General features: G+C 43.7%; 1 protein-coding gene across 1 annotated transcript in view; it reads right to left on the reverse strand.

Moving 5' to 3' along the window:
• Positions 1 to 4,838: 4,838 nt before the first annotated feature.
• LOC120468226 (stonustoxin subunit beta-like) overlaps positions 4,839 to 24,820 on the reverse strand; it is a 31,414-nt gene continuing 11,432 nt past the window's right edge. The window contains exons 5-6 of the mRNA XM_089119036.1: positions 8,126 to 8,161; positions 4,839 to 5,406 (exon numbers count right to left, since the gene is read on the reverse strand). Of these exons, the coding sequence (XP_088975162.1) occupies positions 4,880 to 5,406; positions 8,126 to 8,161 (563 nt within the window). The 3' untranslated portion in view covers positions 4,839 to 4,879. The remainder of the gene's footprint in view (positions 5,407 to 8,125; positions 8,162 to 24,820) is intronic.

Here is a 24,820-nt window from a genome sequence, read left to right on the forward strand (position 1 = left end):
TCGAAAGAGGGGTAAATCCCAAATGATATTTGCTTACATTCATAAACATCTTTAAAAAGAGCACCTCTCTTACCCGCTCTGCAGAAACTCATATAAGTAAAGTAAGGAGGGGATGTTTCGTTTAGGACCGTTGCACTGCAGCTGTCTTCTAGCCAAGTTTCATTTAGAAACATAAAGTCCAAGTTGTATGTGGTTAGTAAGTCGCTGACTAGAAGTGATTTATTTTTAAGTGAGCGGATGTTTAAAAGTGCTAACTTTATAGTCTTTCTTTTTGTCCCCACAGCAATCTTAGTTTGGCGTGAAATACACACCAGATTAGATGGGTTTGCTGTATGGCTGTTAAAGGCCTTAGATTTTCTATCATGTATTTGAACCGCTATAGAGAAGGATTCAGGCACACTGGGTTCCCGCTTGTTTTGTAAACATTTAAGAAAGTTACTGATATCAAAGCGGATACCCGACTCATATCATTTAGAGTTGGTATCAGTTGTTTTTGGTTCACCTCGAGCAGATGGAGGAGGGTGTGAGCCCTGGCGCCGTGGCAGAGGCCGAAGATCTATATCAGGGGGAGTAGGAGGAGGGCGAGCTGTGCCCGCAGGCTTTGGTGGTTGTGGGGCCTGCTGGGGGCTTGCAGCAAAAGAGTGCAATAGTTTAGTTCCAGCATACACCCGTTTTTCCATTTTCTCTGAGAAGCACAGAAGTGGAGATTCTGGAGAGAGTGAGAACGTGTCTGGTGAGAGGGGCTGTTGCTCTGGTGTTATTGGAGGCTGTAGTATGCTGTCCTGGTTTCCCTCGTTGTTTTCCAGAAAGTCGTCCTTGGGTGCTGAATCTTGGAGCAGTTCTGATTTCTCACAGTCTGTCTGTGGTGAGCTCTGTGGGCAGGGCTCTGCTGAGATTATGTCCGTGAGCAGAAGTTGTTGTGGCTGCAAGGTGTTATCGTTGTCTAGTGATGGGAAGTTTGGTTCTTTTCCGCAAACCGGCTATTTCGGACAGTTCGTTTTAATGAACCGGTTCAAAAAAACGGTTCACCAGTTCTTATATGTCATCACGTAATGACGTCAATTCTATCATCCCGGCAGATAAAAATACTTCAAATTAACGTACTGCGTGCTCATGTAGGATCAGCCGGCCGAAAGAAAGTTCTGTTCAGAGACGGTGTTATCACGCATGCGCAGTATCTCCAGCTCATCGGTTCTCAGTATCGAACGTGTCCGAAAGAAACAGTTCTCGGTTCTGTACTAGTGATTCAAGAACTGCAACAACCAGTTCTCGACACGAGAACCATAGCATAGGCCTGTGTGCTGAGCTGAAACCTGAATATACAGTCAAAACTAAAAAATCTATGCATGTCTGTCTCCAATAGCCTTCTGTAGCCTATATACGGTAACAGTATATATACATCATGTTTATAATGTGTTAACATAACAAATTAATTCGTTATGTTAACACATTATAAAAATTTACTAAGCAGTGCGCCATTAAAACCTTGGCAAGAGTTTACATCAAAGATTTATATTGTTACTAGAAATTAAATGAGCTGTTCCTGAAAATATTATATTAGTATAATAATAAATATTTAGTTTGACAGTTTTAGAATCCAATCATTGTTTCCAATCGTTAAAATAATACAGTGATAATACAGTAATTATGTGATAAACATGTTTCCAAAATGTTTTATTTTGTTACACTTACTGATGTTCGACCTAAGACATGGAAACGTACAGTACATTTCGTCCCTCAGAAAAAAATGCACGCATCCTCAGCTCATCAACTCATCAGTTCTCAGTATGTCGAACGTGTCCAAAAGAAACAGTTCGTACTGGTTATCCGACCGCTGTACCTGTACGTTCGGTAGTACACGCATGCGCAGTATCAGCTGCTCGTGCTCATCACTTCTCTCAGCACCAACATATGTCTCCGTTCAGTCAACTTTTTGAGTTACTGGAATAAAATGTACTTCTGGATATTGATTTATTTCAATTCAGAGGGACTGTCAGGCATGTCTGAAAGTGAGTAACTTTAGTAACTTGTGGTTTAGCGCTGACGCAAGACGCGAACTGTTTCGAACGATTCAGTCCGATTTAGTGTACTGGTTCGACCGGTTCACTAAAAAGAACCGGTTTAAAAGAACGATTCGTTCACGAACCGCCCATCACTATCGTTGTCCTTGTGTGATATGTCAACATGTCCATTCAGGTGCTGAAATGAAGTCCTGTGGTCATTCATATTGTGTCCAGGTGTGTGTGTGCCATTCAGGTTGAGTGGATTGGCACACACTGCAGAAGGATGAAGGACGGAGAAGTAGATATTGTCCTTTAGTACTCTTGAACCAAGTTTGTTTGGGTGATGGCCATCCCGTTGAAACAGTTGCCTCTGACTCCAGAAAAGATTGAAGTTGTCAATAAAGTTCACTCCTTTTATATTGCAGCCATGTGTTGAGCCCAAGCAACCGAGAAAACCTGTTTGTTCCTCTTGCTGGGAGTGGTCCACTGATGAATGTCTGAACTTTCAGTCTTTTAAGTGTTACAAAAAGTTCATTGAAATCCTTCTTAAGGAGTTCCGACTGCTCTTTATGAATATCATTTTTCCCCACATGAATGATGAGTCGATTTGCAGTCTTATGTTTCATCAGAATGTTCTGAAGTTCCCTGTTTACATCAGAAGTTGTTGCTTGTAGAAGGCAGCATGTAGTTGTGTTCCTGCTACTAATGTTTCTGATTATGGAGTCGCCCACTATCAGAGTCCTGGGCCCCGCTGTGCTCTGAGCTGAGTGCCGCTGTCTGCTCGACCTTGAGCGCCAGTTAGCATCAGTGTTAACGACCGGCTGGCTCAGTCTTTGATCGATCACATTCATCAAATTCAGGGATTTCTCATTCATTAATACTTCAAATCTGTTCTCAAGATGTATAGGCGGTGGTAGGAGACCAGTGTTTGCAATCCTTGTCCATGATGAAGCTCTGTTGTGTGTTCCGTCTGGTGTGGTGTTGTGCTTGATTACCAGTTATTGGTGTAAGGACTGAACATTGATTCCACTGAAAATATCTTCTGATCTGAGACCAAATTTTTAGTGAGTGAGACACAACCAGATTCTGAACCTTACATTTAGAAAGATCAGAGGTATAATGCATCAATGATCTCAATGTATTAGGAGAAAAAGTTTGATTTTCCATCTGTTCCTAATCAGGTTTGAGAGATCCATTCCAAAGTGACATACATTGAATATTACAGGACCAATAATAGAGCCGGAAGCTGGGTAATCCCATTCCTCCTATGGGTTTGTATGAGGGTTTTTTTTTTAATAACTTTTCCAATTTAATCAAACGGTCGAGGAGAAGTTTCTTTTATTTCCAAGCTTGAGATCATTATGACTTACAGTCTCTGACGCGCAGACATGTTTAGAGCAGAAAAATAATAATTGATAAAATACAATATGCAAATAGAATCCGTCCTTCGGATGAGACGTTAAACCGAGGCCCTGACTCTCTCTGGTCATAAAAAATCCCAGTATGTCTTTCGAAAGAGTAGGGGTGTAACCCCGGCATCCTGGCCAAATTTGCCCAGTGGCCTCTGTCCATCATGGCCTCCTAATCATCCCCATATACAGCAATTGGCTTCATCACTGTCTCCTCTCCACCAGTAAGCTGGTGTGTGGTGAGCGTTCTGGCGCAGTATGGCTGCCGTCGCATCATCCAGGTGGATGCTGCACATTGGTGGTGGTTGAGGAGATCCCCCCTCTATGTGAAGCGCTTTGAGTGTCCAGAAAAGCGCTATATAAATGTAATGAATTATTATTATTATTATTATTATTATTAGAATAATGTTGCAGCAGCTTCAATGCTTGGAACCCTAAAATACACCTGGATTAAAATACGTTTAACAAATCCCACTTCTGCATGAATTATGAATGATTGGGTAACACTTTACGGTAAGGGTACATGAATTATCATGAATTCATGTATAAATTAATGCATGAATTATGCATTCATTCATGCATTAATACCTCATGAATCATCAGGAACTAACACAAGTTCAGCGTTTTTCATTCATGACTTCATGAATGAACAACACCTTAATCAAAACATTAACTAAGATGAGCACATCATCATGAATTATGATTTATTACGGATGATCATGATGTTTTCTTTGTTCACAGTTATGCCACCTTTCAATAGCACATTGTTCATCAGTGTTTCAAAGGACCTAGTCACCACTTTAGTTGAGGGGCCACACACATGATGAAGTCATTGATAGATAATGCTTAGTTAATGATGACTTCTGTATTTGATTTACAGAATGTGTGTGCTATGAGCTGTGATTGGTCTATTATGGTGTCTGTCCAGTAGTCATCATTAACTAAGCATTAATCTATTAATGACTTCAGTAGACAAAGAACAAAGAAAACATCACGATCATGTGTAATAAATCATAATTAATGATGATGTGCTCATCTTAGTTAATGTTTTAATTAAGGTGTTGTTTATCCATGAAGTCGTTAATGAAAAACGCTGATGATTCATGAGAAATAATGCATGAATTAATGCATAATTCATGCATTAATTTATACATGAATTCATGATAATTCATGCACCCTTACCGTAAAGTGTTACCAATGATTGATATGACTCTATAATAAAACTAAATGACTAATCTTCATGAACAAAAACAGAGCTTGAAAAAAGCACAGATAACACCGTCACACACATTGATGTCTATATGAGGATTTATTACACACATTTATTCTGACACAGTTCAGAGACAGAAGTTCAGCTGTTTGCTATTAATGTAATGAAGAGAAAATAAGAGACTCTATAACATCTCAGTGTTTATGATTTATCATACAGCTTAAAGCATTATGGGTAGAATCTCTCTACAGTCTATTCTAATTCTTCAACAATTTCACTGATCCAAGACTAACCCCAAACCCAGGATAGAGCGGCTTAGTGAATGTGGTCTGGGCTTTGTGTATGAGGCTCATTGTGTGTCTGCCGACATTGTAGAAGGACAGAGTTCCTGCACTCTCATCCACATACACTCCTATTTTATTGCTGCACACTACAGGGAGATCAGTCACTTTGGTATTGTATAGGAATACGTTTTTGGGGGAAGAGCAAATCAAAGTCCAGGACTGATCATTACCTCCAAACACACACTCATTCCCTGATCCCTTCCTGCTGATGCTCTTATATGACACTGCTATCTGCGCAACACCTCTCCCACTCCACTCGATCTCCCAGTAAGAGCGTCCACTCACACTCTCGCTACACAACACCTGATGATAATAATCAAATCTGTCTGAATGATCAACATACGACTCCTCTTGGAAGTGGAAAGTAAGCTCTCTGTTATCCTCAGACAGACGGAGGAGTTTGTGCACTGTGTTCAAATCCAGAGTGAGTGGATGGGAATCTGATGGAGAGAAAACACAGCACAATCAGGAATTATGAATATTTTTTTTTATGTAGCTGAACTCTCTCATGTTCAATATCAGCATATCTCAGTACAGTTTAATCATCATTTACATGATCAACTTTTCTCTCAGCTTCTCCGGAAGAACATGAACACACTCGTTTGCTTGTTCCTTTTTGTAGTCACTCCGAGTTACGTCGGATGACGAGAATGGGGTTTTGCTTAGAAAGCCTACCATCTTCGAGAATTATAAAACGAGCCAATGGCTGGTCTGCGGAATTTGCATAGCATATCTCCGCCCCACCACGTGGGTATTTAAGGAAAGAAGCCGGCAAAGGAGTCACGTTTTCGGAGCCAAGAGTATCTTTTCACTTCACAAGCCATGATCCTGAGTTCTATCAGTGACTTAATCTCCTCGAGACGAGCGAACTCTCCGGTGTTGGTGTGACGGCGGTATCCAGCGAGTTTCACATTGCCTGCGATCTGAGCAGTGGTCTGCCAGTCTGTGTGTTCCTCCCTGGTCGCTTCAGCATCCGCAGAGTATTTTTCTCTCACTAAAAGAGCTGCACGCGGAATGTCTTTGTAAAGACGCGTCTTTGTAAAGACAATCTGCCTGTGTATTTCTGAGTGCGGTATTCTGATAGATTCAGCTGATGGGCGCGAGTGCTGTTTGACAAGTTTGGGCTTTGATCGCGCTCAGACAGCGCTCGTGGGTGTTTCACGTTCTCTCAGCAGGAACGTGACCATCGCAATGTAACGGTTGAGACTGGATGAGCTCAATAGAGTGAAAGTCCCCTCATCCACACCCCGATCTATTTTTCTCCACGTGAGATAAACGGCTGGTGGCCAGGGTGACCTAAGACAGCAGGTCTGGAACTAAACTGACGAAAATTCCTCTGTCCACACTCTGTCTTACACAATGCAACCCAAGTGGTCCCGAGTGAGTTTACCCGCCCACCCGTGTTCTCATTTGGTCACCCGGCTGATGAAATCATGTATATTGCCGCATCACAAGGTGAGCTGGAGTCCTCTAGAGATGATGGCTCGTCTGTGCTGCTGTCCTCAGATGTGCTAGCTGAACGAGTTTGATCCAGAGTTCACAGATATGCTTTCCCGGGCTGCCACAACTATCGGGCTTGTGTGGAACCTTCTGCCATGTCCCGAGCACTTAAGGCTGATGATTGGTTTTTGGGGGTGTCGAACCCAAATCCTTTCTACCCAAACATGCATGAAGAGGTCATGAGTTTGTGGGAGTCTCCTTTGACTTTTCGCGACTGCTCAGCGGCCTCTTGGAGGGTAGGGCTGATTCAGGACTCATCCTTGAGCTGCCTGCTGATACCGACCTTGCTCTACGAGCGACGAAGGTGACCGCACGCTCCCTGAGTCAGGTGATGTCCACATGCGTGGTCAGAAATCTCTGGCTTAACCTGGATGTTGTGCACGAGGCTGAGTGAACCTGTTTCCTCAACTCCCCCATATCCCAGGCTGGCCTCTTCGGCGGCGCGGTCAAGGACTCTGCCCAACAGTTCTTGGCCGCCCAGAAGGGGACTGTGGCATTTTTGTGTGACCTCGCGGCTTCTGCTGCCAACCAGCCTTCGGCTCAGACGCCTCAGTCTGCTTGCCGCCGAATGTGCCCTCCTGCGACTTCCGCCCCCTCCCGCCCGCCCCCAGCAGCACCGGGATGCGCTGAGGAGGTGGTCGCAGGAAGGCGCACCTGCCCGTACCAGCCCCGCTAACGCCAGGCTATGCGGCGCTCCCGTTACGGGCAGCTCAGATGTGGGTTGAAGTTCTTTCAGGGAGTGGTTGCAGGGCCACTCCTTCCCCCGGTGGAGGGCTGGGGGAGAATCTTTTCTCCAAAGAGCTGCATCCCATCTCTGAGCCCCCAGAGGGCGTGCGTGACAGGGCGCACGCGCTTACGAGCCTCGCCACTCTTATCCCCCTCTGTCCCAGAGCTTGGATGACAGTGTGTGCCATTTCTGGACCGCACCACTCTTGTTTCTAGAAAGTTCTTTGCATTTAATTAAAAATCACTTTGCCATGGGAAAGACGGAACACGCATGAAACCTTCACCTCAAATCGAACGCCGTCTTTGGATCGATTTTGTGGCCTTTTAAACCACCTTCCTTTACACCACCTTGCCACTCCTGGGGTTGAAAGTTGCCACCCCTCAGGCTGGCCACTCCAGTGTTCCTCCATATGAACCCCCCTAACGGGCCATATGTGTATTCCTAAGTCGTCCCTACTGGTAGGCATGCTGCGGCATATTTCCTCTGAGAAATGCTCCCCAGCGTACCTTTGTATTCCTGCGTTAAGTAGGACTCCTTTGTCCGTGCCAATTTCACGACAAGGGGGATTAGACTTTCACAGGGCACTGGAAGACAGCTGTGAAGGTGGCGGGATTACACGGGGACCGGGGAACAGAGACGTTACTTCTGGCTGACACTTCCGTTGTATCGCTGGGTAAACGCCTGAGTTCAGTCTCGGCTCCTCAGCGAAGACCTGACTCCTTTGCCGGCGTCTCTCCTTAAATACCCACGCAGTGGGGCGGAAATACGCTATGCAAATTCCGCAGACCCATGGCATTTCATCGCCATTTTATAATTCTCGAAGATGATAGGCTTTCTAAGCGAAACCCCATTCTCGTCATCCGACGTGACATCTCCGTTCCCTACTCAGGGAACGAGGGTTACATACGTAACCGAGACGTTTTCTGACTTACATTGAAGGAACTCGCTCCTGGTCCTGGGAACAGCGACTGTGGAAATTCGACAGACATGAAGAGTATGATTATCATTTCAAGAGAAAACAATTGCTAACACATGCAGAAATCCTCCAACAAAGAAGATCTTTAGAGATGTCTCTGCTGTTTACAGAGCCCAAATCGTGACACAACCACTATTGAGGGTTTGATATTATTGACATGTCACCATATTTGATTTGGCTTCTGTAGAACTGATCCCAGATTTGATTTGAGAATGAATAGGACTCAAATTTCACTTTGCTCATCATACAAAGTAATCATATCACTTCTTTAAACCTCAACCTCCTTAGTCTTTTTCAAAGAGACATCAATTGATCAATACATGTGTCACGGGTCGGAGAGACCGGACGCCAGATGACCGGCTGTCCCAACCCTCCGACACACGTACCACCGCAAGGAGCCAACACCACCGAGGACACAGAGGCAAAGTAATTTAGAAAAAGCACAGAATCTTTATTAAATAAATTAAGCAAAAACGACCTCCAGTAAGCTGAAGGAAGGTGAGGTTTCAGCAGTATAGCTGGCTCTTAAAAACAGGTCACAGGTTTAATTCATTTGAAGTACTTGTGCTAAATGTTACGCTCTTAGATGTAAGAAGGAAATCCATATTATCTCTAGCCTTGGCTACTGTATATAGACCTCCAGGGCCATATGCTGAATTCCTAAAAGAGTTTGCAGACTTTCTCTCGGATCTATTGGTGAATGTCGATAAAGCAATAATTGCTGGAGATTTTAACATACACGTAGATAATACAAATGATGCTTTAGGGGCTGCGTTTACAGACTTATTAAACTCCTTTGGGGTCAAACAAAACGTCAGTGGTCCCACTCATCGTCTAAATCATACACTAGGTTTAATTTTATCATATGGAACCGATCCAACTGATATAGATATTATACCGCAAAGCGATGATGTCACTGATCATTACATGGTGACTTGCATAATACGTACTGCTGAAATATGTCATGTTGCGCCACGTTATAGACCAGGCAGAACAATCCTTCCAACCACTATAGATGGATTCTCAAATAGCTTACCTGATCTATCTAAGCTGCTAAGTGAACCCAAACAAACAGATGAATTAGAGGAAATGACTAACAGTTTAAGCACCATTCTTACTAGTACATTAGATATTCTTGCACCAATTAGATTAAAAAAGGTTAGAGAGAAAACTAAAGCACCATGGTACAACAGTGCTACGCATGCTATCAAGAGAGAAACTCGCAACTTAGAGCGTAAATGGAAACAAACTAATTTAGAGGTCTTTAGAATCGCGTGGAAAGACAGTATGTCACGTTATAAAAAGGCCCTAAAAACAGCCAGGGCTGAGCATCTCCGCAAACTAATCGAAAATAACCAAAATAATCCAAGGTTTTTATTTAACACCGTGGCTAGACTAACAAATAAACAGACATCACCAGAGCAAAATATACCGTTACAGTTTAGTAGTAATGATTTTATGAATTACTTCAATGAGAAAATAGAAAGCATCAGAAACACAATTATAAATGTACAATCCTCTATGGTGTCTTATGATTCAGCTTCAATTATGGCCCCTCTAGAACAACTAAACCGCTTTACAACGATAGGACAGGAGGAGCTAAATAAACTTATCTTTGCATCTAAACTGAAGACTAAAATTTCATCTTTTAATATTATTTCATTATTAAATATTATGTATCTGTATTATTATTCTTTATTAGTTTTCATAATCACTTTATTATCCTATGGAGTTTCAAGTTTGAATGCATGAAAAGAACATGTCAGGGGAAAGCTATATATTGCTTAGAGAGGTATGTGTGCAATGTAACATGTTCACTCAGCATAAATGTTTCCACTGATGCAAGTGTACCACAGATGTACATAACAAGGAAAGTAGCGCACGTATGACATATACGTTCTAAGTTGAGAAGCTCAGAGCAACATGTTTGTTACCTTACAAGGAAGCTGTAAGACTGTGTGATGTATAAAAACTCAATGTCACATTGTACCACCCTTAGAGAAACATGTAGGCATGACGGGGTGAGAGGGTAGAGGAACATGGAGAAACGCATAGACCAAGCATGAACACAACATCATGAAGTTTCTCTCCTGACATATATATAATATATAATAAAACTTTCTTGGCAAAATAACTGGTGTCCGGTCCCGTAAATTGAACAATAACGGGGAAACACAAGAGGCTTTAATTCCAAGTCTACATTTGGCGTCACGAAGAACAGGATGGCATTCAGACATTTGTCTCAATCATTCAAGGTAAGACTTTTTCCTATACTAAAAAATAATTTGAAGTCTGCCTGATGATTAGACATTGACTGAAACTGCTTAAAAGAACTGTGTTGTTTAAAGTACCAGTTGTTTTGCCAATGAATATATGTGTCAGAAAAAGGAAAATAATTTAAATAATTAGAATTTGATGTGGCTTATTTGAGTTGCTCTGTTCAGTAAACCTCTGAAATATTGAATGATGCTGGGGAAGTCTTTTCAGGTTTGAAAGGACTTTGGGAAAAGTGGATCTTTTTTTAGAAAAAAGACCACTTAGTCAAATATTTGGAATAGCAGTAAAGCGATTTAGCAATTTGCTTGGCATGACTGGAAAGTGGTTGGAATATGGCGAGACTGTAAAAACTGATGGCAGAATAATCTCTAAAATATTTCCAACACACCGAAGAATCGTTTTAGAAAACGAGGATAGTGTGTCAAAGCGGTGATTTATAGCGGTTTAAAGTGGCGGGTCTGTGCTATAGGACGCACAGGATTCCGTATTTAGAAATACAGGCGCCCTAAAATTTTAAACACGCTGATTGAGCCCTTAAAAGATGGGTATCAATGGAAATAGGCTAGAATTGTGTGCTTTTTTGATTTTGACAATAAGCTGTTCAGTATTGGGAGGAAGAGGCTGATCTGAGAGCAACTTCAAATAAACTAAGTAAAATTTAAAAATAAAAAAATAGAGCAAACAAATACACAAGGAAAACAAATTATTAGAGTTAACTTTTTGTTGTTTTTTTGTTTTTTTCCTTTCCCCTTCTTTGTTCTTTGAGTTATTAGAGCAGGCGAAAGGGAGAGAAGGAGAGAAGCAGAGAGAGAGAGAGAGAAGCAGAGGGACCCCCCCCCTTGGAATTCACGCACAGTAGAGATACACACACACACACACACACACACTCACTCCCAAAATATCCCTGCTGTTTGAGTGCACAGTCACAGAGTGACAAATAATTTGCAATGGCAGAAAGTGGTCTTAACAGCCGAACAATAGCTGATTGGTATTTAAAAAGAAAACAGAAAAAGCAAGCTAAGCTTTTGAAAAAAGGACTGGACGTTAATGCATCTTTGGATGTGCAGCTAAGCTGGTTTGATTCGCAAAAAGACTCCATCAAGTCAAAAGCATTTCCAATACTGGCAGCTCATTGGATTGTGAAACAAGGTGGAATCTTCTGTGGCATTGATGGATGTCCAGCCCCACTTGTTGAAGCAATGAAGCCTCAAATTGAAGCATTTCACAAATTGAACAAAATTATGTCTATTAATTGTTCAGATAAAGAAAACACAACCAATGATAATTCATTTGATCCAGATTGGACAAATATAATAACTGAAGCTGAAAAGAGATATTCACAAGCACCAGTGAAATCTGCAACTACTGTAACGCCTCCTCCTTATAACCCAATGTATCCAGTTTTGCCTGAACAATGTACAAGTTCCTCTAAACCACTGACACAGCCTCAAGCTTTGAGATCAAATGGTCCAGTTGACAAAATGTATATTGCATCTGCACAAGCAGCTCCAATAATAACAAGATCTAAAACAGTTCATCCCAACAGAGACATGCTGCGCTGTACACCAGCTTGTAATTATGGATCCGACTGGGGTGATGAGACAAGAGATGACGACATGATCACAATTGACAAGATCGGTCCTGAACTTTCTTCACCAGTAATTAAAAAGGAAGGATCTGAATTAATGACAGAAGAGAGACCATTCACTCCAGGTGAACGACAAGCCATTCTCACAGCCTTGCCTCCTCTGAAGAGACAAGATCCAAACACAGAGTTTTGGCGAGAATTAGACTCTCTTGTCGAAGCACATCAAATGACACTACGAGACATTCACACCATTGTGAAAGCTAAAATCCCAAGAGACAGATGGGAACGCTTGCCAGCTTCAATAACAACTGCCCAATGGATAGATTTGTGGGTTGATGACCAGGGACGACCCCTGGGTCTTTGGCAAGAGAAATCCAAGAAATCTTGGGAAGCGGTAAAATTCCCTTCACATTAGTGACATTGATTAAGCAAAAGGATGATGAATCTCCAGATGAGTATGCTCTACGTAAGTGGAATGCTTATGAGAGATGGGCTCTCTGTGCTAAGAAACAACCTGACAGAGATGATGTACAGTTCATTGACACACTTGTGGATGGACTTGGCCCAAAATACCAACAAGCCTTATCACTTGGAGTCAACCCAGGTGAGACATTTGACCAAATCATGCAATGGGCTGGCCGTTTGGAGATGGCTATGAGGTCAAACAAAGAAGAAGGAAACAAGCCATACCGAAGAGGAGTGGCGACAGCTCAATACAACAAAGACACAAAGAATAAGATGGTTTTCTGCAGCAATTGTGGAAAACGTGGACACGTTAGACGAGATTGCTGGGCTAAAGGAGGTGGAGCAGAAGGTCAAGGTCCATCATTTAAACAGGTCAGTACCAAAGACCATAATGAAAATTCTCAAGAGAAGACGTTGACTGAAGCACAAGTCCGTCAGCTCATTGAGGGAATTATGCGTCCGCAATAGGAATTAGCGGCCCCCTGTATTAGTAAGAAAAAAGACAATCGCCTTTTCGTTAATGCATTAATAGGGGGCCACCCATGTGATGTTTTGGTTGACACAGGCGCCTCAATTTCAATAACAGATTTGAACCTACCTACAACAGATGAAACTATGGAAGTTGAAGGTGTTGGAGGTGGTATCACAAAATTTCGCAAAAGTATTCAAGTTCCACTGCAAATACATGAAGATGAAGTCTTATGGACATCTTTTTGGGTGGGGCCGAATTCACAAGGAAGCCTAATTGGCATGGACATTCTTCCATTGTTAAACATGATCATATTCACTGACAGTCGTCATATCGCCACAACTGCTGGGATAATACCACACGAAGATCGCACATGTAATCTAAGGTCTGTTGGTACAGCAAAACCAATTATCAGGAACTGGACAAAAGATGGTGTGTGGGGTCTTCTATGCAGTTTGTATCCAGATGTTTGGGCTAAACACAAACTGGATTGTGGTAAAGCCAACATTGACCCCATTGTTATTGAGGGACCGACACATGCCCCTCATAAACAATACCCCATCAGACCTGAAGCAAGACGAGCCGTGGAGGAGATAGTGGCTGATTTGGAAGCTGAAGGTATCATCAGACAAACGTCATCTACCACTAATAGTCCTGTCTGGCCTGTCAAGAAATCAGATAACTCATGGCAATTAACCATTGATTATACAAGACTTAACAGTGTAACACCAAAACCGCATCCTATTGTAGCCAATCCTGCCACTATTCTGAATGATATTCCAGGAAATGCTAAAATTTTTACGGTACTGGATGTACTGTCTGCTTTCTGGTCTATACCTATAGACAAAAGATCTCAAGAGAAATTAGCCTTTACAGTAGGCGCAAAACAATATGTCTGGAACAGACTCCCACAAGGTCTTAATATTTCTCCTGTTGTATTTCATAGAGCTTTGAACCAGTTCTTAACGGAACAAAAAGCTGAAATTGAGAAATCAGGAAGTGTCTGCCTCCAATATGTTGATGACTTGTTGATTGCAAGCCCAGATGAAAGAAGCCATATATTTGCTCTGAATGTTGTCCTACAAGCCCTTAGGAAAGGGGGATTTAAAGTTAACCCCGACAAAGCACAGCTGGCCAAATCCAAAGTTATCTATTTGGGCCAAGAAATATCTATGGAGGGAAGGAGAATGACAACAGAGCGTGTAGAAGCATTACGACAACTTCCAAAACCTCTAACAGTTACAGGAATGCGAAAGGTGATGGGACTTTTCAACTATTGTCGTCAGTACATACCTGATTTTGCTAGCATCACCAGCCCCCTCATTGACCTGTACAAGGGAGGAAAGCCGGGAGTGGAACAGATTAACTGGACACCAGAAGCTGAGGAAGCGTTTACTTCTATGAAAGAAAAACTGACTTCAGCTCCAGCTTTGGGACTTGCTGATGGACGATTGCCATTTCATTTGTGGACCAGGGTGGGAGATGAGACGTACTCAGCAGTACTGTGTCAAAAACCAGGTGATCGATACAGACCAGTTGGATACTTTTCCACAAAGATTCCTGTTACAATGATTGGTCAACCACGATGTATACAAGCTCTCGATGGTGCCACATGGGCAGTGGATGCTGTTGAGAATCTGATAGGAGCACAAACTATCATATTGCACACTCCACACAGACATTGTTGAACAACACAAACATCAAAACCATAACCGACGCAAGAAGAGCAAAATGGGAAGCTACTTTGTTAAACAAGGATTTGAGAGTGGAAATCATCAGAGACACGTCTCTTAACCCTGCAACAATGATGCTGGAACCACATGAGGGAATACCACATGAGTGTGTAAAACAAGTAGAAGAAGATAGTCTTGGTCCTGTTAATCCAATCCCTCTTGAAAATCCAGACAAGGAGTTATGGGTCGATGGATCCAGTTACTATGTTGATGGAAAACGACACACTGGATGGGCTGTAGTGCAAGCTGATGGAACTGTTGTGAAGAAAGGAGCTCTTCCTGGCAAACTTTCAGCACAAGTAGCCGAGCTCATAGCACTTACAGAAGCTCTTGAATTATCTGAAAGAGAACGAGTCAACATCTATACAGATAGTCGATATGCTTTTGGTGTGGTCCATGACTACCTTGCCCTGTGGAAGAGACGTGGACTCATCACCAGCAATGGGAGCGAAATACAACATGCTTCCATAATTCGTCGCTTAATTACAGCATGTCACTTACCCAGAGAAGCAGCCGTGATCAAGGTAAAATCACATCAATCTGACAAGTCCAAAGAAACTCAAGGAAACACGGCAGCAGATGCAGCAGCTAGAGAAGCAGCTCTACTCCATCCTACTCCTGTTACCCTGGTAAAGGAAAATACCAAGGATAATCCTGAGCTCCATCTTCTGTCATATCAATTGGAGACAGATGAAGAGAAAGAACAATGGATAAAAGCGGGAGCGAAAGAGGATGATCAAGGAATCTGGAGAATTCCAACAGGACAAGTAGTGATGCCTATCGGAACAAGAAGAGAACTAATGCAGCTGTATCATGGAAAAGTGCATGCTGGAGCAAAAGCAATGAAAGCTCAAATCAGTGAAACTTGGTGGTGGCCAAGAATGATGAGAGACATTGATGATTATTGTAGGAGATGTTTGATATGCCTCAAAGCAAATGTGGGAAAATCTGTAAAGGTGCGAATGTCACATGCACCTAGACCAACAGGTCCGTGGACACATCTCCAAATCGATTTCACAGGACCTTTGTCACCTAGTGGAGGGTATCAGTATATACTTGTAATCATGGACAAAAATAAGAAAGCGCGAGAAGCTCAACAGCAATGGGATGAAAAACACACCACTACTGACATTCCACACATTCCCGAGATAGGCAGTTTTGTTATGATCAAACGAATTGCTAGGAAGGGTTTAGAGCCTAGATGGGAAGGACCTTATGAGATACTCTTAACATACAAGTGTTTGTCTCAAAGGGAAGGGTGTAGGAACAGATAGATGGTATCATTGGTCACAAGTTAAACCTTGCTTAGTGAATAAACAAACTGTTGAGACTGAGCAATGTTCATCGATTAGTTTTAAAGATTGGGAACAAAGAAGTGATGCTAACTATTTTTCTGCTTCCATTTCAGGAATCAATTCCATTGACATTTATTAAAGATGGTTGCAAGTTATTATGTATTCCTTACAAAACATTACCTCACAAACAATGAACACCCGCTTACTGATTTTCAACCCCAAGGGATAGGACCCTTTAACATCAACGTTTATTTTAATTTCTTATTTTGGCTCGGAACTGGGGGATTTAATTAGTTAACGAGTTAATTAATTAATGAGTCCAGGCACGAGCAGAAGACTTATTAGTTTTTTTTTCTTTTCTTAGATGATTGGGGTTCATTTTAAATACATACACATAGATATTAAAAAAAACACATAGTATACGGGGACCTAACACAGGTTGGGGTTTTGTTCTTTTTGTTCTTTGTTTTGTTTTTCCTTTTCTATTCTTCTATTCTTTCTGTCTATTTTCTTGGTCTGCTATTTCTTCTCCTCACTATCACTTCTATAGGTTGGCCACCTGGGAATGATGGTGTGGAACTTACGGCCGTAGTTCCAGTGGAGGGAGATGAAGACTAAAATTTCATCTTTTAATATTATTTCATTATTAAATATTATGTATCTGTATTATTATTCTTTATTAGTTTTCATAATCACTTTATTATCCTATGGAGTTTCAAGTTTGAATGCATGAAAAGAACATGTCAGGGGAAAGCTATATATTGCTTAGAGAGGTATGTGTGCAATGTAACATGTTCACTCAGCATAAATGTTTCCACTGATGCAAGTGTACCACAGATGTACATAACAAGGAAAGTAGCGCACGTATGACATATACGTTCTAAGTTGAGAAGCTCAGAGCAACATGTTTGTTACCTTACAAGGAAGCTGTAAGACTGTGTGATGTATAAAAACTCAATGTCACATTGTACCACCCTTAGAGAAACATGTAGGCATGACGGGGTGAGAGGGTAGAGGAACATGGAGAAACGCATAGACCAAGCATGAACACAACATCATGAAGTTTCTCTCCTGACATATATATAATATATAATAAAACTTTCTTGGCAAAATAACTGGTGTCCGGTCCCGTAAATTGAATAATAACGGGGAAACACAAGAGGCTTTAATTCCAAGTCTACAAAACCAACAACATGTTTATTAGATCCAATACCCACTAAACTACTGAAAGAACTATTACCTGTAGTGGAAGAGCCTCTCCTCAATATTATTAACTCGTCTTTATCTTTAGGTCATGTTCCAAAAATATTCAAGCTGGCAGTAATAAAACCTCTCATTAAGAAACCGCAATTAGATACAAATAACAAATTACAGACCCATTTCAAATCTTCCATTTATGTCCAAAATACTAGAAAAAGTAGTGTCCGCTCAATTGTGCTCTTTTTTGCAAGAAAATGATATCTATGAAAAATTCCAGTCAGGATTCAGACCGCATCATAGTACAGAAACTGCGCTAGTTAAAATTACAAATGATTTACTTTTAGCTTCTGACCAAGGCCGTATCTCAATACTAGTCCTACTTGATCTTAGCGCTGCGTTCGACACTATAGATCATAAAATACTCTTGGATCGACTACAAAACTACACTGGTGTTCAGGGACAGGCATCTAAAATGACAGAGTGTCTCAAAGATATAAAATACTGGATGACGCGTAATTTCCTGCTATTAAATTCAGACAAAACGGAGGTATTACTTATTGGTCCAAAAAAACTACTCACAAAACCTCTTACAATACAACTTTAATATTGACGGATGTCCTGTTACTTTATCCACTACAGTAAAAGACCTGGGTGTTATACTAGACCGCAACTTGTCTTTCGAAAATCATATTTCATATGTTACAAGAACAGCCTTTTTCCACCTTAGAAACATTGCTAAGCTGCGTAACATGCTATCTATTTCTGATGCTGAAAAATTAGTTCACGCATTCATGACCTCGAGACTAGATTACTGTAATGCTTTATTAGCCGGTTGTCCTGCATCCTCAATAAACAAGCTACAGTTAGTACAAAATGCAGCTGCTAGAGTTCTTACTAGGTCAAGAAAATATGATCATATAACACCGATTTTATCATCTCTACACTGGTTACCTATTAAGTTCCGTATCAATTACAAAATACTACTACTGACCTAAAGCCCTAAATGGTTTAGCTTCTATGTACTTAACGGACCTTCTTTCGCCCTACAATCCACCGCGTTCCTTAAGATCACTAAATTCAAGGCTTCTGGTCATTCCTAGGATATCGAAGTCCACTAAAGGAGGGAGGGCGTTCTCGCATTTAGCTCCAAAACTCTGGAATGGCCTTCCCGATACGGTCCGAGGCTCTGACTCGCTGACACAGTTTAAAACTAGATTAAAGACGCATCTCTTTAGTCAAGCATTTGTCATGGTGCAATATATCACAGGAAGCAGTTGCGAGTGAACAGTGATTTATTATAACTCAGTCCAATGCAGTAAGCTAGAAACACGGTGACGCAGGGACTTCGATGGTCAACCAGATGAAGTGAAGACAGACGGTGAAAGTCCACAGGAAACGAAGAACAAACTCAGAGCACGATCGACACTTCACAGAGGACGAGACGATCAGGAATACAGGAACCAGGAACCAGGACAAGGACACACCAACACCAAACAACGATCTGACAAAGATGAGAGAACAGTGGTGAGTATATATGCAAGGTGGTGATCGACTGCAGCTGGTGATGATTGATGATGAGCAGCTGGAGTGGATCAGGTAATGCCACACAGACACGCCCCTCACACACGTGCATTCATACAACAACATAAACACGAGACTAGAAGGAAACAGAGGAACTGTCCACCGTGACAGTACCCCTCTCCCTAAGAACGCCTCCTGGCGTTCTCAGACTCCCTTACCTGTCGATTGTAATCATCGATAAGAGAGTGATCCAGAATGTCTCTAGCAGGAACCCAACTTCTCTCCTCCGGACCGTAACCTTCCCAGTCCACCAAGTACTGGAATCCGCGTCCCCTCCGTCTAGAATCCAGAATGCGATTGACCGAATAGGATGGTTCCCCATCTACGAGTCGCGGCGGTGGAGGAACCGGGACTGGCGGATTAATGCGAGCATAAAACACGGGCTTGACTTTGGATACATGGAACACGGGATGAATTCTCTTGTACGCAAGAGGAAGTTGAAGGCGGACTGCCACCGGACTAACGATCTTGGTGACAGCAAATGGGCCAATGAATTTGGGAGCAAGTTTATTCGAGACGGATCGGAGAGGAATGTTCTTGGTAGAAAGCCACACTTTGGAACCGACGACGTATACGGGAGGCTTCCGCCGGTGGCGATCGGCTTTGGCCTTGGTGCGCGCTCCCACTTGGAGTAGAGTCTCACGGGCTCTAGTCCAAGTGCGATGACACCTCTGGATGAAGGCGTGGGCGGAGGGGACCGCGACTTCGGATTCCAGACTGGGAAAGATTGGTGGCTGGTAACCTACACTACACTCAAACGGAGATAGGCCCGTAGATGACACTGGTAACGTATTGTGGGCGTACTCCACCATTGACAGTTGCTGACTCCAAGAGGAAGGGTTCTTGGAAACCATGCACCGCAACGTTCTTTCCACATCTTGGTTGGCTCTCTCAGTTTGACCATTGCTCTGGGGGTGAAACCCAGAGGACAGACTAACAGTCGCCCCCAGTAATTTACAAAATTCTCGCCAAAATTTGGACACAAATTGGGGACCCCTGTCGGAAACCACGTCCATCGGGAGGCCATGTAACCGAAAGACGTGATCTACGATCGTAACCGCTGTTTCCTTAGCTGAAGGTAATTTGGGTAAGGGGATGAAATGTGCTGCCTTCGAGAATCGGTCCACCACAGTTAAAATCACTGTGTTACCCTGAGAGGGTGGGAGGGCGGTAATGAAATCTAGAGCGATATGGGACCAGGGTCTCGAAGGCACCGGCAGCGGTTGAAGTAACCCATCTGGAGGTTGATTGGAAGACTTACCAATAGCACAAACTGAACAAGCCAAAACAAAATCGTGAACGTCGCGAGCCATACGTGGCCACCAAAACCGTTGCTTGACTGAAAAACCAGTGCGAGTAACTCCTGGATGACAGGCTACGTTGGAACTGTGACCCCACTGAATAACGTCAGACCGTAATCCCTCCGGCACAAACAGACGATTCGGTGGGCAACCGGGCGGAGGCGTTACCCCTTCTAAGGCTCTCTTGACCTTCGCTTCGATCTCCCATGTGAGTGTTGAAACGAATATGGTTTCGGGTAAAATACACTCGGGAGTAGACGGGCGATCGGAAAAATCAAATATGCGAGATAAAGCGTCCGGTTTGATGTTCTTGGAACCCGGACGGTAGGAGAGAGTGAAATCAAAACGACCGAAAAAAAGTGCCCACCGAGCCTGCCTGGAGTTCAATCTTTTGGCAGTTCTAATGTATTCAAGGTTCTTGTGATCGGTCCAGACGATAAAAGGTACCCCCGACCCTTCTAACCAGTGGCGCCACTCTTCCAACGCCAACTTGACTGCCAACAACTCTCTGTTACCAATGTCATAATTGCGTTCGGCTGGAGATAAACGATGTGAAAAAAACGCGCAAGGATGCATCTTGTCGTCCACAGGTGAACGCTGGGATAACACCGCTCCTACTCCCACCTCTGATGCGTCGACCTCCACCACGAACTGACGTGATGAATCAGGGGTTATTAAGATTGGAGCTGAAACAAAGCGGCTTTTCAGTTTAGCGAACACAGCCTCGGCTGAGTCGGACCACCTGAACGCAGTTCGGGGGGAGGTCAAGGCAGTCAGAGGCGCGACTAGCTGGCTGAAATTGCGAATGAAACGCCGGTAAAAATTGGCGAACCCCAGAAACCTCAACAGGGCCTTGCGTGAATCTGGGCTTGGCCAATCCACCACAGCCTTGATCTTCTCAGGGTCCATCCGCATCCCCTCGGACGACACGATGTATCCTAGAAAGGGAACAGACTGTGCATGAAAATCGCATTTCTCCGCCTTGACAAAAAGCCCATTCTCTAGCAGCCTCTGAAGCACTCGACGGACGTGCTGCACATGTTCCTGGAGAGACGAAGAAAAAATCAATATGTCGTCCAGGTAGACATAAATGAATTGGTCGATCATGTCTCGCAGCACGTCATTGACCAATGCCTGGAAAACTGCTGGGGAGTTGGACAATCCGAACGGCATGACCAAATATTCAAAGTGCCCCCTAGGGGTGTTAAAAGCAGTTTTCCATTCATCACCCTCCCTGATGCGAACCAAATGATATGCATTACGTAAGTCCAATTTCGTGAAAATGGATGCTCCCTGCAACCTCTCGAAGGCTGAAGACATCAACGGCAAAGGATAAGTATTCTTCACCGTGATGTTATTCAACCCTCGGTAATCAATGCAAGGTCGCAGCGATCCATCCTTCTTCCCCACAAAAAAGAACCCCGCCCCCGCTGGAGAAGAGGAAGGGCGAATGAACTTGGCTGCTAGAGAATCAGAAATATATTTCTCCATAGCCTCTCTTTCAGGAATCGAAAGTGAAAATAACTTGCCTTTAGGCGGAGACTTACCTGGCAGTAAATCTATCGCACAGTCATAGGGACGATGCGGAGGGAGAGAAGCAGCACGAGACTTACTGAACACTTCCTTCAGGTCTAGATACTCCGCGGGCACGTTAGACAAATCCCCCGCCTCCTCCTGTAACACAGAAACAGGTACAGACGAACAAGCAGACACAAGACAAGACTTATGACATTCCTTATTCCACTCCAGCACAGCTTTATGAATCCAGTCCACACGGGGGTTGTGTTTGATGAGCCAAGGATGTCCAAGAACAATGGGTGCCAGGGGTGAGTCCAAAATCAGAAAAGAAATAGTCTCGGTGTGGTTGCCAGAGGTGATGAGAGTGATATCTTCGGTTCTGTGTGAGATGGTGGGGAGTTCTTGACCATTTAATGCGTGCACAGAAATCCGGTGATCGAGGGAACGGAGGGGAATTTGAAAAGTGCGTGCAAAATTAAAATCCATAAAATTACCTTCCGCCCCGGAATCCAGTAGTGCAAGACAGTCGTGTTGATTAGTTGACCATCTCAGTCTTACCGAGAGGAGAGTGGAAGTAGATGTTGCTGATGAGGTCTTCCTGGCGGAGATCCCACCCGACAGTAGCCTCACGTTTACTGTCGGGCTTGGCCTTTTACCGGGCAGCTGTAAGCATAATGACCAGTCCCTCCGCAATACAGGCAAAGGCCCTGGGACCTCCGCCTCTCCCTCTCCTCCCGGGAAAGCCGAGCTCGACCCACCTGCATAGGCTCGTGATCGTTGACGGGACTGACCACGTCCCTGCCGCTGGATCGCTGGACGTCCATCTCTCCGAACGTACGGGTGGAAGTTGTTCTGCGCTCGACTCTGGACAGTCGAGCGTCCACCCGTAAGGCGAGGTCAATCAGGCCGTTGAGAGTCGTGGGGAGATCCAGGGCGTAGATCTCCTTCTGGACGTGGTCAGCCAGCCCATGCAGGAACATGTCCCACTGCGCCTCCTCGTTCCAGCCACACTCCGCCGCCAGGGTCCTGAACTCGATTGAGAACTCCGATACTGAACGTCTTCCTTGGCGAAGTTCCGCCAACGTTCTGGCCGCCTCTCTTCCTGATACTGACCTGTCGAACACTTTCTTCATCTCGTTCGACAGGTCCTGGAACGAGGCACAGCATGGGTTCTGGTTCTCCCACACCGCCGTTCCCCAGAGTGCCGCTCTCCCAGTCAATAAAGTCAGTACAAATGCAACCTTGGTCTGTTCGTTGGAAAAAGTGCGTGGCTGCAAGGCAAAATGCATAGAACACCGGTTTAGAAATGCTCTGCAAAATGAGGGCTCACCCGAATATGCTTCTGGTACCGGCAAACGGGGTTCCGACTGGGAGGGGCTTCCCGATGGTGCGAGAGGAACGGCAGGTGTGGGGGGCGCAGCGGGAACACGTAGGCGCTGGATCTGCTGGGTGAGCTCGGACACCTGCGTCACCAAAGCTTGAACTGCGCGACCCGTGTCGCCGATCTCCTTCTCCTGAGAGTTCATTCTCTGAATGCTGTGATGTACGAACTCCTCGATGGATGTGGGTGCCGCACTCGCTGCTCCCATTTGACGGTCAGATCGTTCTGTCATGGTGCAATATATCACAGGAAGCAGTTGCGAGTGAACAGTGATTTATTATAACTCAGTCCAATGCAGTAAGCTAGAAACACGGTGACGCAGGGACTTCGATGGTCAACCAGATGAAGTGAAGACAGACGGTGAAAGTCCACAGGAAACGAAGAACAAACTCAGAGCACGATCGACACTTCACAGAGGACGAGACGATCAGGAATACAGGAACCAGGAACCAGGACAAGGACACACCAACACCAAACAACGATCTGACAAAGATGAGAGAACAGTGGTGAGTATATATGCAAGGTGGTGATCGACTGCAGCTGGTGATGATTGATGATGAGCAGCTGGAGTGGATCAGGTAATGCCACACAGACACGCCCCTCACACACGTGCATTCATACAACAACATAAACACGAGACTAGAAGGAAACAGAGGAACTGTCCACCGTGACAGCATTCACATAATGCTTACCTTTTAGTCTTCTGTTATGCCATACGGAACCGTTTGCCACTGAAACTGCTTAACGCACCAGTGGGGCTCGACAGCCTTAGTCAAACGGGTCGGCGCGTATGGTTGGGTTACGGAGAGTTTGTGAGATAGTGGTTTTCTAACACCGACTCCCGTATAATGGAAATCATTATGAACATCAGCTATGCTAATTATTTCCCATCTGCCTTTCTGCTGTTATCTCGGGACGCTTGTCCCGAGAAAAATGGCGTTCGTCAGGTCCAGTTTTGTATCCAGCCTCTCACGGGGATTTCGGATGCCCCAACGCCTGCGATGAGAAGACCAACGCCTGTGAAGAGACGACTCAACGCCTGCGATATGTTATGGCGTCGTTTTATACATAAACAATATTTATATTTAATATTTATATATAAACAATATGAATGTAAGCCAGAGGAGAACTGGCCCCCGACTGAGCCTGGGTTCTCCCAAGGTTTTTTCTCCATCCAATCTGATGGAGTTTTGGTTCCTTGCCACTGTCGCCTTGCTTTTGGCTTGCTCAGTTGGGGTTATTTAATATTTAACAATATTATTGATCTGTGTTGTACTACTTTCATGTTATCACTGTGAAGCTGCTTTGATACAATTGTGAAAAGCGCTATATAAATAAATGTGACTTGACTTGACTTGACCATACTAATGAATTAAGGAAAAGTCACTTTTGTCAGCTCCTCCCGTTGGGGAAATTGGTTAACTACTCTCACAGCCCCGAACATTGTCTTACAGCGTGAGCCAGTCACGAACCTCATGTATGATGTCTACAATGACTGAGGTTGTGTTAAGAGGATGATGGACAATGATTGTGTTGCGCTTACATATACCCCTACAAGTGAAGTAAAAGAAACTCCCATAGAGAATTCAGAATTTGAGTTGTTTGTTGATGGTTCAACTCAAGTAATTAAAGGTAACAGGCGAGCAGGTTATGCAGTAATGTCCACCACACACGGTAAAGTTGTTCCCCCACCGACAGGAATAGGATAGGACACGGACCAGTGAAGTGCTCAGGGAAGAACCAACTGCAACTGCTTCAGGGGCCAACCCTGTGGTGTATATTCCCTCATAGGCCTTCCCCATCTATTTAGTCCATCTATCTATTTAGGTTCCAATGTCACTGC

The sequence above is a fragment of the Pimephales promelas genome, chromosome 2 (assembly GCF_988280905.1).
Source record: "Pimephales promelas chromosome 2, fPimPro1.hap1.1, whole genome shotgun sequence".
Lineage (NCBI taxonomy): Eukaryota > Metazoa > Chordata > Actinopteri > Cypriniformes > Leuciscidae > Pimephales > Pimephales promelas.